This window comes from Zeus faber (assembly GCF_960531495.2).
Source record: "Zeus faber genome assembly, chromosome: 12".
NCBI classification, from domain to species: Eukaryota; Metazoa; Chordata; class Actinopteri; order Zeiformes; family Zeidae; genus Zeus; species Zeus faber.
The window spans coordinates 22,163,533-22,179,107 of record NC_137196.1 but is presented as its reverse complement, the minus strand read 5'-3'; the positions used below and the strand labels follow the sequence as shown (position 1 = coordinate 22,179,107).

The window sequence follows — 15,575 nt, the reverse complement described above, 5'->3', positions numbered from 1 at the left end:
TTTGGGGTCGCAATTGACAATTTGTTACACATAAGTAATATCTGAATAAAGGACGGGAGATGAAAATGACATAACAGACCAAAAAACAAGGCCTGTGATAGGCAGGCAGAAAATTGAATGATATAATTTTCGGGAAATTATGAAAAAAATGAACTGCATTCTACACATCTAATCCAACTATGAAGGAGGGAATCACTGTCTGTCTGTCTGCCTGTCTGCCTGTCCGTCTGGATCGGATTTAGATTTGTCCATTGTTATTTCTTTAGTCGTCAAGTTAAACTTCTGCCCGTTTCTATGCAGCGTTGTGATTTAATTATTGGATCCTGAATTGCTGGACTACATGAGTGTTTTTGTCTGCCTGTCCCTCTGTCCGTCCGTCCGTCTGTCTGTCTGTCTGCCTGTCCGTCTGTCCGTCCGTCTGTCTGTCTGTCTGTCGGTCTCTCGGCCTGTCGGTCTGTCCGTCCTTGGATTGTCGCCACAACAATTCCTACGTTCTACTTCACACTTGGCGGGTGCAGGGCTGGGGACCTCAACGACGTGCAGCGCCGAATTTGGTGCAATTTGGAGACGCCACGCGTGTAATATGAATGAACTTTCAATAAACAGTGAACAACAAGCCAGCAGGGTGCAGGGCTTCCCGTGAGAAACAGCCAGCCAGCGGGCACGGGGGGGGGGGGGGGCTGAAAGCAATCAGCCCGTCCTGAACGGGCATGTTTGGTGCGGACACGCGACACGTGTCATATTAATAAACTCTGACACAACGAGCGAACTGCCAGTTTATCCAGAAGCAGGATCCGGGGTGTGTTTTTTATATATTTTTTCCCCCCGTGAGAAAGAACGTATTTCCCCGTGGTTTTCCCACCACATCACAAACAGCCGTGTTTTGGGACACTGCACGATGCCAATGGGGATTGAGAGAAAATATCGACATTCCTGAGGGAGCGAACACAGTAATTACGCAAAGACCGTTTTCATCTCTTCCTATCAAAGGACTGAGAGCAGATTGCGTCATCGGGGGCCCCGCACTGATCTGAGCCAGTGGCTGCGTCGTGCCATGGCAGGTGGGCGCGAAAAAAACCCGCCTCTTCGTTCTCCTTTCCCTGCTTCCCCGCCGGAGGAGCGCCACCGCGGCGTGGCAGTATCGGCGCGGTGAGCCTAATGGGAGCCGACGGCGTTTAAAGACCGAACCGTTGGTCCTAATGACGACGACGGAGAGCCCTGACCTTTATGAAAAGACCATCAGCGGACCTTCACACGGAGAGGGGCCTGTTTTGGAAACAGGATCTTAAATACTAACGCAGAGAAAGAACGCGCCGGAGTTCAGCCCCGGGAGAAACCCGCGGCACCGGGTGCGAGAGAACGAACGCCCGGATATAACCGCCAAAACTGGGACGCGTTCGGGTAACAGGCGCCGCCATTACGATCCACCGGGCTACGCCGTCGGAACGGAATCGTAAATAGGCGGCATTTCACGCGGACGGACGTAACCTGGAAGGGAAGCGTCGGCAGCGGACGTCGCACGGGCGCGAGGAGGAGTCCGTGGTGGAAGAGCGGCAGGCGGAGGAAAAGGAACAAAAGAATGAATAGAGAAGACAAGTGGCAGAGACTGTTTATTGGCATATTGTGTGTGTGTGTGTGTGTGTGTGTGTGTGTGTGTGCATTTCCCCAAAGTGTTTTTGAGGAGTCGTAGGCGCTGAGTTGACGGGATGGAGCGGCCGTCGGAGTATGAAGGAACCACGGACCCGACCAGCTTGTGAAGGGTCGGAGAAACACTGCGGCCGCGCACAACACCACGTTTCCACCCGAGACATCGGACTTTTCCTCGAATGTACTTCTTGAAACACGAATGCGGGGAAGCGGTGCGGATGCGGTTTGTGCTATCGATTCTTTATGTGTTTGCAGGATATTTACTTGAACGAAACCAAACTATTTACAGTACACGCTGGAAAGAAGAACTGTCACTTGCATGCTCACCTTAAACACATTTCAAGTTGCCGGTGTGTCGCAGCAAGTGGGCAAGTTTATCGCCCTCACACTCAAAATAATTGTCTCAACATACGCATGACGATCCATAATGTGTTTTCTTTTTTCTCCCACATTCCTCATTTACAAAACAAAGGTAACGGTCCATGCTAGGTGTGTGTCTCAGTCCATCCAATGCGGTCGGGGGCCACGGTGTCGCAAGCGAAGGAGGGACGGCAAAACAATCTGGACTGATAAAACACATTCAGCGACACAAACAGAGAGTGAAGTAAATTACCCACACACCATGTGTAACAATCACACAAATTCAACTGGAACAGACAGCAGAGAAATTCAGAGGGAGGAGGGGGACACGTCCCAAAATCCAGACCTGTACTCTATTGGACCCGGAATCAGCGCTGATAATGGGTTCTGTACCCGGGAATTACACATAATGACACATAGATCCGGGATCCAAGGAGTTAGAATGCAATGCCACCGAACCCAATGGGCAGTAATAAAATGTAGAGGTGAACCCGTGAGGGTCCTGAGTCAGGTCTCCGGTAGTCGGGATAGACCCATGAAGACCTCTACCACAGAGTACATATCATCCCTACACCGCCATCTCGTCCCCCAAACAGTCCGCCGGACTCTCTGCGTTCAGCACGTTGAAGAGCCGGCCCTCTGTGGCCACGCCCTCGCCCGGCCCCCAGCTGTCCCGGTCGTCGCTCTCGTCCGTGTTGGACTCGTACTCTGACCCGATGCCGGACTCCCGGAAGCGGAGCAGCTCCAGGGCTCCGAGGACCTGCTCCCCGAGCGGGGAGCTGTCGTCCGCGCCTCCGTCGCTGGGGGTCTCCCCCTGGTCCTGGAGCTCCGTGCCCATGGAGGAGAAGCGGAAGCACTCCAGTCGCACGCCGCCGCCGCCCTCGCTGCTTCCGAGCCCTAGCGGACTAGCGTCGGCCCCCGCGGCCATGGGGGAGCACGGCCCCGGGAGGGTGGCGGTCCAGGGGCTGGAGCTCATCTGGGGCTGGAGCTGGAGGGGACCCGGCAGGGGGGCAGAGGAGGAGGAAGACGGCGTCGATGGGTCACGGTGCATGGTAGGGGGCTTGGCACGGAAGGTGATTTCCAGAAGACTGTCCTGGGACCCCACTAGATAGATAGATAGATAGATAGATAGATAGATAGATAGATAGATAGATAGATAGATAGATAGATAGATAGATAGATAGATAGATAGATAGATAGATAGATAGATAGATATATAGATAGATAGATAGATAGATAGATAGATGAACAGGGAGAGAGACAGAGATAGAAGAGGGAGAAGGAGACGGGCGAGCCATCCAGAGAGAGAGACAAAATAGACCACGACAGAGAGAACAGGAAAAAGGAAGATTATCTGTTAGATAAAAGGCAACATCGGAGCGCGGATGGAAGGAAGCAGCGTGAGGGGACGACGGAGGGAGAGGCAAAAGGCGCCCCCCCCCCCCCCCCCCCCAGTTGCACACGGAAGCATTGATAATTCATGAGATCACGACAGAAACATGGCCGCCGCCGCCGCCGGCAGCGCGCGGGGAGGGCTGGAGGACGAGTGGATCCTCTGAGGTGTCCAGCGTGCTATAATTAATGGTGAGTTATGAAAATGAGAGTGAGAGGAAGAGGGAAAGGGCAAGGGAGCGCTCAGCAGAGAAATGAGACTGCTTACGTTATGTACAGTATGTACGCATAAGGCACATCTAAAATGCCTAGTATTTATTTAAAGATATCTCTAATTAAGACCAAACCGAGCATATGGATAAGTGAGCAGAATAGCAAAATCTACCAGTCAAGGAAGAAATGTACGTCTTACTGCACGTGACGTCACAAAAGCCACAGGGCTGGTGAGAATGAATCAGTTGCGAAAGGCGGCTCGTCACGTCTAGCGAGGGAGTCATCACAGTACGGGGGAGTTTTTTTTTTTCCGAGATTATTCCCGAAACAACGGCTCCCCTCCAAACTCACTGGAGTCGAACTGCCCGGCCGCCTTGAGCTCCAGCTCCTGGATCTGCTTGACGAGCAGCGAGATGTGCTGCAGCAGGTCGGTGTTCTGCTGCAGGAGCCTCTGCACCCGGGCCTGGGCCTCCGTGCGCCCGCTCACCTCCACCGACAGCTGCTCCTGGAGCACACGCACCTGAGGAGAGGAAACGCGCACGCGCGCACGGTAAACACTCCGCTTCAGCCACAAAGGAGGAGATGAGATGGGGCGCGACACTTCTATTTTCATCCCCTCGGGGGGAAAGTTCAGCCACTGCAGCAGCTGAGCGCTAAAGATCAGGAAAACAAGACCTGAATGTCAAGAAAGCACAAAGAACACACCACCCCCAGAAAAACAACGACCGACGCACACAGTCTAAACACAGCGTTCCCATTACGCCGGCGAGCTACTCAGTGTGCGCACGCCGCACACTGAGTTTGAGGCTTCGTGGGACAGGCATCAAAACAATGACGAAACTTTCATCTTATCCTCGCGAGGCGGTGCCGAGCGGATGCAGCACAATAACTAATTAGGAGCGCGGAGCTTTGAAAGAGAGCCCCGCTCATTATGGAGCGCGGAGTGACACTTTGAATTCGGAGCTTACAACCCCCTAAAATAATACTTCTTAATTACAGCGCGGCCTTCGGGGAAAAGGCTACGGGTTTGTCTTTCACTCGAACGACGGAAGAGAAAAAGGCTGAAGACGTAAACTATTTTGTCAAAGAAAATTGGACTGAATTGGTATTTAGGTGAAATAAAACTCTTTCGACCAGAGTTTGGATGACAACAATAAAACACCGGCTCAGCCTCTGTAGAGTGGACGCAACCAGCGACAATGAGCTCCTATCAGGCAAGTTCCAGCCGGTTTGGGATGTAAATGCTTTTACATACAACGTACAAATGCGAGTTTCAAGGTGTTTTTTTTTTATTTTCGAGCCGGTCACCTTACATTTTTGCTTCAGGTTTCACTTTGTTGAAAGCGCCTCGACATACTGTACATTATGACATCCCATTCCACCACACTATTCTCAAAAAAACTCTGCATAAATTCGCTGGTTTGAGGGACAAATGAAAGCGTTTCCATATTTGTTCCGTGACTTTCAAATCCATAATTGGAGCAACTATGATAAATCAAGAGTTCGTTATAAGATTAATATTAGGTGTGTCATATCTATTCACCTTTCTCTGCTCTTAACCACAATGTTCTCGTAAACGAATTGTTTTATAATGAGATGATTTGCCTATAAAGTCCTATTCAGCAGAAGATAATCCCACACGGTGTCTGAACAGCACAAAAGAGGCAGAGAAGAAGAAAACAACAATAACAACAACAACAACAACAACAACAACAACAACAACAAAACCCTTAGAAAAATAATTTCCTGAGTCTACCTGTGCTGCGGCGGCCTGGGCCTGCTGCTCCTGCTGCTGGAGCTGCCTCTGGAGGAGCTGGAGCTCCACGGAGCAGGGGGCTTCCGACCCTCTTCCCCCCGACGCAGAGGCTCCGAGGATGGGGGAGCCCAGGAGCAGCGATGCATCTCTGGACGCCTGGAATGAGGACAAATCAGTGGTCCGCCTCATATGAAAATTCGGCTTATTTCTTCCATGAGACGTGAAACTCGAGAGTGACTTTTTGTGGGGCACACACAGCTACGTTCTGCCGACATGGATTTAAGGGGTCCTCATTTGTGCGGTTAGATCAGATGGACCTCATGAAAATACTGTTCATGGAGAACATTTTCATGCCTACCCGTGCACCACAACGTGTGCATCATGGGGTGTATTGTAAATTACAAGGCAGCATTCTCCTATAGGCGAGGGGTCTCTGAGCGGAGGGGGCTCAATCATTGGGGTATAGAACTAGGCCTCTCAGATGGTCCATATTTAGAGTAATTACGGCTCAAACAATGACATTGGAGTGTTGTGGTTAGAGGAGCACAATACCACCGGCTGGAGAATAAGGCGTGTGGCGGATGAAGGACCAATTGCATTGTAGCATTTGTATTGATTGTATTCGGACCTATAACGACCTTCAAATTGAGCAAGCTGGAGGTTGACATCAACCTTGACAGTCATACGATTAGATCTGGATGTCCTGAAGAACAATCAAGATCAAAACAGTTGATTGGCTGTCTACAGAAGTAATAGACAAAATATTTATTTTTAACCACTTTATTATTAATACCCAGCAGTTCAACCCGTGAAAGAGCTCGTGCTGCTGGAGGGAAGCGGAGAGCGCTGAAAAAAGAGGAGTAATAACACGATCTGTGGAGGATCAGGGAGCGGAATGCTTGTTTTCTGACAACATCGGATTCGCACTGGAGAATCATGTGGTGAATTTTAATTAATAAACCATATGATTACATCAATATTCAACAGCCCCATTAATTATTTCATTGAACTCGGCTGTTGGAGGAGGCTACACAGCTTCACGAGGCTCTTAGCATCTTTCTATGAGAAGTCTTTCATCAGACCCCGAAAGTTGTTTATTTTTGCAGTGGGTACTAACATGTCAAAACACTGACATGTCCACTATAGCAAAATTATAATTTTAATAGTTTTACTCATCTTTCATTAAAACTTTTGTATATCTGCCTGTAATGCTGACTGGATTTTTTATTTTTTTTTGTCTTTCATTGTAGTCAACAACATTGGCAAATTATTACGTCCAGCGGCGGCATCTTCAGAAATATATTCCGAAATAAAGAAGTATCAATGAAGTTGGCAGGATTTCACTGACACTGATAGGAACAGTGATACACACACATACACTAAACTTGCACTAACTATGAATTTTTCTCAGTTAGCGCGTGCTCATCAGCGCACGTGATGTCTTTCCAGTGAGCTTTGATCTCTAACGGTTCAGATGGAGAGAGGAAAAGGCACGAAAGAGCATCGTCACAGTCAGAAGGAGCGGTGTGTAGGGGGGGGGGGGGGGGGCTCACAGAGTGGAATGCGCCTTTACCTTGGCGTTGTTGGCGAGCGCCTCGTCCCTCCTGCTCCTCTCCGGGTCTGACGAGGAGACGCAGTCGACGCTCTCCTCTGTGGAGGCTTCAAGGTCGGTCTCCTCAGACAAGGCGAAACGTTTCTTAGCTGCGGAGAGAGGGAGAGAGAGAGAGAGAGAGAGAGAGAGGGAGAGAGAGAGAGATCCATCGATCGATAGAAGTAGAAGTACAGGCTTGCAGGGCAGAACGTTTTCATTCGCCTTTGTTACCTTGAAGATTGCAGTCATTTACGATTTCCCGAAGTGAGAGAAAGCAGTCGGAGCTGGCAGGAAGCCAGGCAAAATCTAGAGACTAATTTGCTGCTGTGGAGCGGCACGACGGCAGAATATGAAAGTTACATATTTTAATGACATATGCATGCTTCCATCCCATAATACAGCTCTCTATCCGGCTCTCTGTGCATTCGTGACATGACTCTGGGAACGAGAGGGGGGAAGAGAGCTGGCGGAGCCGGTGCTTGGACAACAATGAAAAGAAGTGGACGTGTGCATGTGCATGTGCGTGTGCGTGTACGTGTGCGTGTGCATGCGCGTGTGCGTGTGCATGCGCGTGTGCATGCGCGTGTGCGTGTGCATGTGGGTCACCTGGTGCCGCCGCGGACCCCTCTGCGTTGTCCCCGCCGTCCTCCGGCTCCTCGGCCGTCTGCTGCAGGGTCAGCTGGTGGCACACGTCAAACGCCTGACCCACCGTGCGCACGATCCGCATCGCCTGGGACTGACGGGGGGCGGTAGGGGTGAGGGGAGGCGGAGGGGTGGAGGGAGCGGGCAACAGAACAAAGGTAAGAGAGGATCCAGAGTTGATGGACGGAGGGCGAGAGAGAGAGAGAGACAGACGGAGAGAGGTGGTGGTGCTCGTTACGGCTTCTCAGCTATTCGGCATCTTGCCCTCCCCGCCCGTTGCCTCGGAGTAGACGCTGCTGTGATGGTGATGGATGGGTCAATTTCAGAGGCAGGATACCCCGATGGCAGCGGGAGAGGAGAAAGGGAGGCGAACGGGTGTGTGTGTGTGTGTGTGTGTGTGTGTGTGTGTGTATGTGTGTGTGTGTGTGTGTGCAAAGCCATTTAAATTTACTTTCAATTTACATATAGTAGATAAGAGGTCAGAATCAGAATCTGTTAATTAGGTCAAGTACAAATTCATATACAAGTTGTATAGAATATACAAAACGTGGTCATTTGGTGTTAATAGCTCAAAACCTTGGTTATTGGTTCTTAATATGGACAAAATGTAGTGGTGTGTTTGCAAGTTTACCATCCAACGGAAAAAAAAAGAGGCGAAAAACCCGACAAAAAGATTTCGGTGAAGGTGCTGGTGCTTCATCACTCACATCCCTGTGTTTCGAGGCCTCATAGACAGCCCCGTAAATCGAATGATATTTTATTTTACAGCCGGCCCTTGTTCTCCAAAAGTAAATACAGAAAATTGCGTTCTGCCCTGGAAGGCGTCAGGAGGTTTTAAAAATGCATTTACCGGCAAAGTGACCGCGGGGGTCAGGGAAGAAACGTCGCTTCGAGGCTGTCAGACGTTATGTCAGCGAGAGCCGGCCAGAAAACACAGCCTGCGCTCCCAGACAGCAGTGAGGAATAATGTGAGTTACGCACGGATATGGTCAAGTATAAAGTGAACCATAGTACTATATTAGTAAGACGCCGTGTGACGTAGCGCCGGGCTGTTTTGGCAAAATCAAATATCACAATATTTTTTTTCATGGAATACCTTGATAATGACCGTTTGACGGTATTTTGGGATGTCTGTTGGTTGTGATCAAGCAGGTAGATGCGTTGATTAGAGGCTAGATCGGTCTATGAGGTTCAGAAAGTGTCCTCTAACTATGAAGGATGGAAATCTCTGTCTGTCTGTCTGTCTGTATGTCCTTCGATTAGCTTGACAACCCTTCATCCGAGCTACTTCACACTTGGCGGGTGTATTGCCGGGGACCCAAAGATGTGGGGTGTCGCATTTTTTTGGAATCAGGACTGAATCACTGACATTTTGTTATACTGTGCCATTGAAATGTCTGAGAAAGTCTCACATTTTGAATGGGGCATGCACTAGTTACCTTAATGCAACGCAGGTTTAATGCATCAACGTACGTACACGTGATTTTACAGCGTACACGTAGTCGACAGCGTTTGCATTTTTTGTGTTTTGTTTTGCCTCACAGATGAGTCGGGAATAAGCGTCAGCCTACAGCCTTCACCGAGAACTCCCGAGGCCCGGAGACACGGGGGGCCGGAGCTGCCCCGAGCTGCTGGGATTCACGGCCCTCACTGAACCCGCCGCGAAGACTGTGATGATGAAAGTGAATCAAATCTTCGGCAGCTGGCTCGGGGGACCGGTCTGGAAACCCCAAGATAAAGCTCTCTGTAGCGGGGGGTGGAGGTGGGGCTGGTGGGGGTGGGGGGGTTTCTGAGCCACTTTTCCTGGGTGTAGGCCGCTGCGGAAACGCCATTAAGAGGAGAGTGGAAGGAGGCCCGTCCTTTCCTTTTTCACTTCCCACCAGTGTGATTAGTATTCAGTTTGGCGGAGGCACTGTCTGTCTAGTATCCATGGTGAGCACATCAGAGTCATCCCTTTGTCGAAAGCGGAATTGAATTGATTCTGCTCGCTATGCGGAGATGTCGGGGGGGGGGGGGGGTGCGGAGGCGCGCCTTTCATTTTTCCCCATCGCGCGGCTCCCATGAAAAGGCGCGCTGGCTCCGTCTCTCAAATTAATTGGCAGATTGCGCAATCCATCATCCGGACACCGGATTGATTATCATATCGTAAGCGACGCCCTACGACGTGCGGCACAGGGCTTGACCGGGTTTGCGGTTCAGATGGATAGTAGGACTGGCCAATACTGGCAAAATCAGTTATCATATATATATTTTTTTGGACCAACAGCTCAATCTCGATAATTCCGCAACATTTGGGGGTTGAATATCAGTGCATTCCAAAGATATTAACACACAAGAAATATTTGAAAAACCTTAGTGATGTGGATATTATGACCAAGCAGGGAGAAGGATAAGTAAATGTTATTCATTATTATTATTATTATTATTATAATAATAATAACAATAATAATTACTATTACTATTATTATTATTATTATTATTATTATTATTATTATTATTATTATTATTATTATTATTATTAATAATAATTATTATTATTAACAACAACAACAACAACAATAATAATCGTAATAATAATAATAATAATAATATTGCTACTACTTTGCTTTACTACTATTTGATTGCCTTGTATTAATGTAACGCATTTTGAGTTGTTTGCTGTCTATGAAAGATGCAATACAAATAAAGTTTATTATTATTGGTGTTGTTGTTGTTATTGCTATTGTTATTGTTAGAAAATGCTGAATAACTATACGATTAATAATAATGAATAGAATAAAAATGACATTGGAGAGAAATATCATCAGTGACGTATTTCAAACGGCCAATTAAAATTACTGTGGAAATAGGTGCATATTTGCCTGCATTTGGTCTTACAGTGTTTATGTGTCAGTGGTCGGCTCTGGTGCTGGTTCACTTTTCAACCCAGCAGCATTGAACTATATCACGATATTTCAATCACCGAAATCCCAGACGATAGCTAGTCTCACATCACGATATTGATATTATATCGACATATCGCCCCAGCGCTCGTGGATATCTTCAGGTTCCAGTGAATCTCTCTCTACCTTCCTCTTGGACTTGAACACATTGCAGCGGAAAATGTTGCTCTGTCCGTCCCTGGCGATGTAGCTGAAGATCTTCAGGTCTTGGGCGTCGTGGGAGACGTAGAATATTCTGGAAGGAGAGAAACCAAAAAAAGTGTCGGAAAAATACGAGAAGTCGTATTTTTCCCCGGCGCGCGGACGAGCGGTTCAAGCTCCGTGGCTGCGGGGGGCACCTGTAGATGGGGTCCTGCGTCACCAGGATCGCGCTGTCGTCCCACGACCACTCTTTCCTCTGTCGCATCAGGGGGCGGAAAGAGAAAAGAAACATGTTCACGTTTCTTAAACGGTGTGCATTTTGTCAACGTTTAAAATCGCACCGAATACAATCCGCCCCCCCCCCCCCCTGGAACTGACCTTTCTCCTCTTCCGCAAAATCACCCGGACACAGTCTGTGGACACGATGATGTTGACCTTCTTCTTCTTGATGTTCTTCAGTTTGAATTCATACTGCGGAGAGAGGCGACTCGGTGAAGGGGCGCCACGAGACCAAAGCAGATCCAAACATCTCAGAAAGGCAACGTGTAAGGGTGAGTTGGGCGGAGGGAAAACGGCATGCTGGAACTGTGAGGCCAGCGCTTTCTTCTGCCGATATTTTAATCACAGGACAAAATTGGGGGAGGGGGCACAGACGGTCCTCCGCAGACGGGACCGCGGAGTCGGTTTCTGTTTGAAAAAGAGCTGCTCGAGTTTATCAAAGGCAAAGTTCCCGGCGTGAGGAAGACGTGTGTGTGTGTGTGTGTGTGTGTGTGTGTGTGTGTGTGTGTGTGTGTGTGTGTGTGCGTGCATGTGTGTTCGATTAATGGTAACACAACTTGTGGTGGGGAAAAACATCGGAATGATTAATTGATCAGATGTTCTTCTGTAAAGACCAGGACTCATCGTCTCCTTCGTTATGCAAAAAAACTTTTTTGCGGAAGCTCTCTGCTTTCCTATTTGTTCAAATAATAACTTCATCCACCTGCATTTTTATTTCATTGGTTTCAGATAAATTTTACATTCAATGGTGTCTTTGATGGGTTATCTTGGTCGTGTGTGTGCATATGTGTGTGAGTATTAATGCACGACAGTGTTGAGTGTGTGTGTGTGTGTGTGTGTGTGTGTGTGTGTGTGTGTGTGTGTGCGTGTGTGTGTGTGTGTGTGCGTGTGCGTGTGCGTGTGTGTGTGTGCGTGTGTGTGCGTATGGAGGGACATTCTTATGTGTATGTGTATGGCTGATGTGCTTGTTTCTCATCCGGCTCCATGCAAAGTGAGACAACAAGGCCACCTATCAATAGTCCACCGTGTCCACCGGTGGAGAGCCGGGGAAGTGGAACATAAGAGGTGTGTTTGCCGTTTCCCATGCAGCGCCCCATTTTATCTACAAGGAACAGTCCATTAGATAAACAATACTCTATTGGATATTTATAAAGACATAGCATCGCCTCTCTTATCTCGTACCGCTTGAAGTACTGAAGCTTTTATTCGATACAGGGTTTTTCCACCAGCCGCGAAATAAACTCATGAGCAATTAGGAAGCCTGTTATTTGTTGGCGCAACCACGGATCAATGGCGCATGTCGATGAGACTCGCCCGGGGGAAGGATAATGACTAAAGTCCTTGTTGGTCGTCATGAGCTCTGAGTGACAGACTGGTGCATGATTGGATGTAACAGTTGGCTCCGTCCAGCTGATGACCCCGGCTAAATCCCCTCCTTAACATCCCGCTGTGGTCGCTTCCTCCACCGGCCACGCTTAATGCACCAGAAGAGATGTTGGTTTATTTGCAAAACTCTGTGATGACTCTCTCCCAGAGCCTCTTAGGGAAGAAGAAGAAGAAGAAGAAGAATATCTGGGTTGTTTAAAAATGAACTTGAGATTAATTCTAATTATGAGGGTGGTGGTGGGGTGGGGGGCTTTATTCACAGAATTGTGAGCTGTCTCTCATTACCCGAAAACGCTCTTCACATGTGACTCTAATCCCCTCTTTCCGCGCTGTCAAAACAAATAGTCCCTGCGCGGCTGAGACGCGAGCATCCTCCGAAATCTGCTCTTTACAGGGCGCCACACAAAAGGATGATTTAGGCATAAAATAGACATGGGGATGACTAAGGGTTATTTAGGCATAATGCATACCAAAGCAAAGTGGAGAGACAGAGAGGGAGAGGGAGAGAGAGAGAGAGAGCGAGAGAGAGAGAGCGAGAGAGAGAGAGAGAGAGAGAGAGAGAGAGATATGACAGATAGACACCCTCGAAAAACTGCAAGGGATGGCGAAACTTAAAAAAATCGCCTCAAAATTGCACTCCAGTCTTGGCGTCACCGCAGGAACCGATCATTCATCATCAGCATGGAATGAATGAACGTTAATTACTCCTTAAGGGTCAAGTTACTTATTCAGCATCTTACCCTGATTCTCCTCATTGCAGCAACTATCTCCATCCTGCTGCCTGGACGACCCACCTCCAAACTGCCAATATACTAATGAAAAAAAAAAAAAAAGAAAAACGTGAAAACATTAAAAAATACTTTCACCTCTTTAATTACAATCTCCATACAACGATAAATCACCACAAAAAAAAAAAATGTATTGGAATGCATGAATCATAGTCTCAGCATAAATTACAATGGTTATCATGATAATTATTTATTATAGGGCAGGGCGATACGAGCAAAACATCACGATTTAATGTGACGAATACTCCAGTATCGATCATTTGTTTTTGTACTTTGGGGATGATTATTGTTGCTTTCACGACATACAATATATCTACAGGCAAGAAACATTTTAGGAAACGTGTGTGGAACAACGTAAGCAAACAGGTAGAGTCACTGATTACAACAGCCAAAAAAACCACCAAAACATTCTACGAAGTTCAGAAGATAGCAAGATTTCTTCAACCCTTCAACGCTGCATTTATGACCAGGACGACATATCGATATCGCGTCGATATATCGCGCGTGTATCGCAAATTTCGACGTAGCGCACGTACCTTCGCCTCGAAGCAGACCCCATGTAGGAACACCTCCTCGTTGTACATGGGGATCCTCAGATCGTGCGCGTCGTCCACCAAATTATACTTCGTCACCCCTGGCATCCTTTCAGTGAACCGCGGGCGCGTTGTCACGGCAGCGCTCGTCCTTGTTTCACCGCGGGGACATCGACCCGGTCCGGCAGCAGCATCCCCGCGGCAGCTCCCTGCGTGGAGGCTCTCCCCCACCCAGAGGTCACCTGGGTGGAGGCTGATGCTGATGCTGATGCTGGTGCTGATGCTGATGCTGGTGCTGGTGCTGGTGCTGGTGCTGGTGCTGGTGCTGGTGCTGGTGCTGATGCTGGGAGCTCCTCAGCCTCAACTGATGCAGGAAGAGAGCCCAAGAGGGTCCGGCAAAGAGATGCTGTCGGGGGTTTCCGATGACGCACGAATGTCAAGACGCTGGTGTTATTCTTGATCTATGGAACCAACCCAAACCACCCCGGACCGGACGGGAGCGCTTCCATGGATTCCATGACAACCATTGTAAAACTGACTGAAAATAAATAAATAACATATGTATATATATTTTTTAAAATCATTAAAAAAAACAACAACATTCATGAGCATGTAGGCACAGTTGCGATGTTTAATAGAAGCAGGATAGAGACTTGGATCCTCCCCGGCAGGCTACGGTTGGTGCACGGTGATGGTTGCATGACATCTAGTGGGATGTTGTGGAACTAGAGGAGAAAGGTGGAAAGGTGCCCACAGCGGGGAATGGAACATCACTCACTTTTATTAAGTATTACCATATGATTGCCGTTTTTTAAAATAATTCTAATTATTTTTATAATATAATTATACATTCGATTTCATTTATTAATGAATGAATCTATCTATCTATCTATCTATCTATCTATCTATCTATCTATCTATCTATCTATCTATCTATCTATCTATCTATCTATCTATCTATCTATCTATCTATCTATCTATCTATCTATCTATCTATCTATCTATCTATCTATCTATCTATCTATCTATATATTATCTATCTATCTTTCTATAGCACTTTGAGTTGCATGTTGTGTATGAAAGGTGCTTGATAAACAAATGTTATTTATAATAATAATAATAATAATAATAATTATTATTATTATTATTATTCATAATTCATAATAATGATAATAATAATAATATTGCTACTACTTTGCTTTACTACAATTTGATTGCCTTCTATCAATGTAAAGCACTTTCAGTTGCTTGTTGTGTATGAAAGATGCAATACAAATAAAGGTTATTATTATTGGTGTTGTTGTTGTTATTGTTATAGTTATTGTTAGAAAATGCTGAATAGCTATACGATTAATAATAATGAATAGAATAAAAATGATATTATAACTGTGGAAATAGGTGCATATTTGCTTGCATTTGGTCTTACAGTGTTTATGTGTCAGTGGTCGGCTCTGGTGCTGGTTCACTTTTCAATCCAGCAGATGGCAACAGAGTTCTGTGTGTCTAAGAACACATTGGACTTACAACAAACAGAACACATTTGTCATATTTGAGGATACGAATAGTGAATGGTGAATGCTGGGTGACTTTTTTGCGCGGAAATTCTGAGCAAATGGATTTCACCTCCATTCCAATCCTCTAAACCTGCCAAACCCCTTTAGTCCTACTGTCCCTCCTGTACCGCCACGTTTTCCAGGTGATGTCAAAGGGCCACTTAACAAACATCCCTTTTCAAAACTCCCTTCAGAACCGACAGTTCTGGCACAGACAGACTCCTTTTTAAGATGTCCCGCGGACAAACTGCTCGCCAACAAAGGTTGACAGCAACTGAGGCTTCTCTGAATCAGCTCCATTTGTCTTTATATAACAACTAGGCATTGTTAACAAAGGGGGGTATTAAAGAAG

The 15,575-nt window shown here is 47.2% G+C and overlaps 1 protein-coding gene across 1 annotated transcript; it reads right to left on the bottom strand.

Annotated features, from left to right (window-relative positions):
* Positions 1-2,575: 2,575 nt before the first annotated feature.
* Positions 2,576-13,778, bottom strand: LOC307238202 (carboxyl-terminal PDZ ligand of neuronal nitric oxide synthase protein-like; the record flags this gene model as incomplete). Its single annotated transcript, XM_080011099.1, has 10 exons — positions 2,576-3,111; positions 3,964-4,132; positions 5,369-5,524; positions 6,942-7,069; positions 7,566-7,695; positions 10,670-10,778; positions 10,882-10,940; positions 11,063-11,155; positions 13,090-13,161; positions 13,674-13,778. The coding sequence occupies 10 exons, from the start codon at positions 13,776-13,778 to the stop codon at positions 2,576-2,578; spliced, it is 1,557 nt and encodes a 518-aa protein (XP_079867225.1).
* Positions 13,779-15,575: the final 1,797 nt, after the last annotated feature.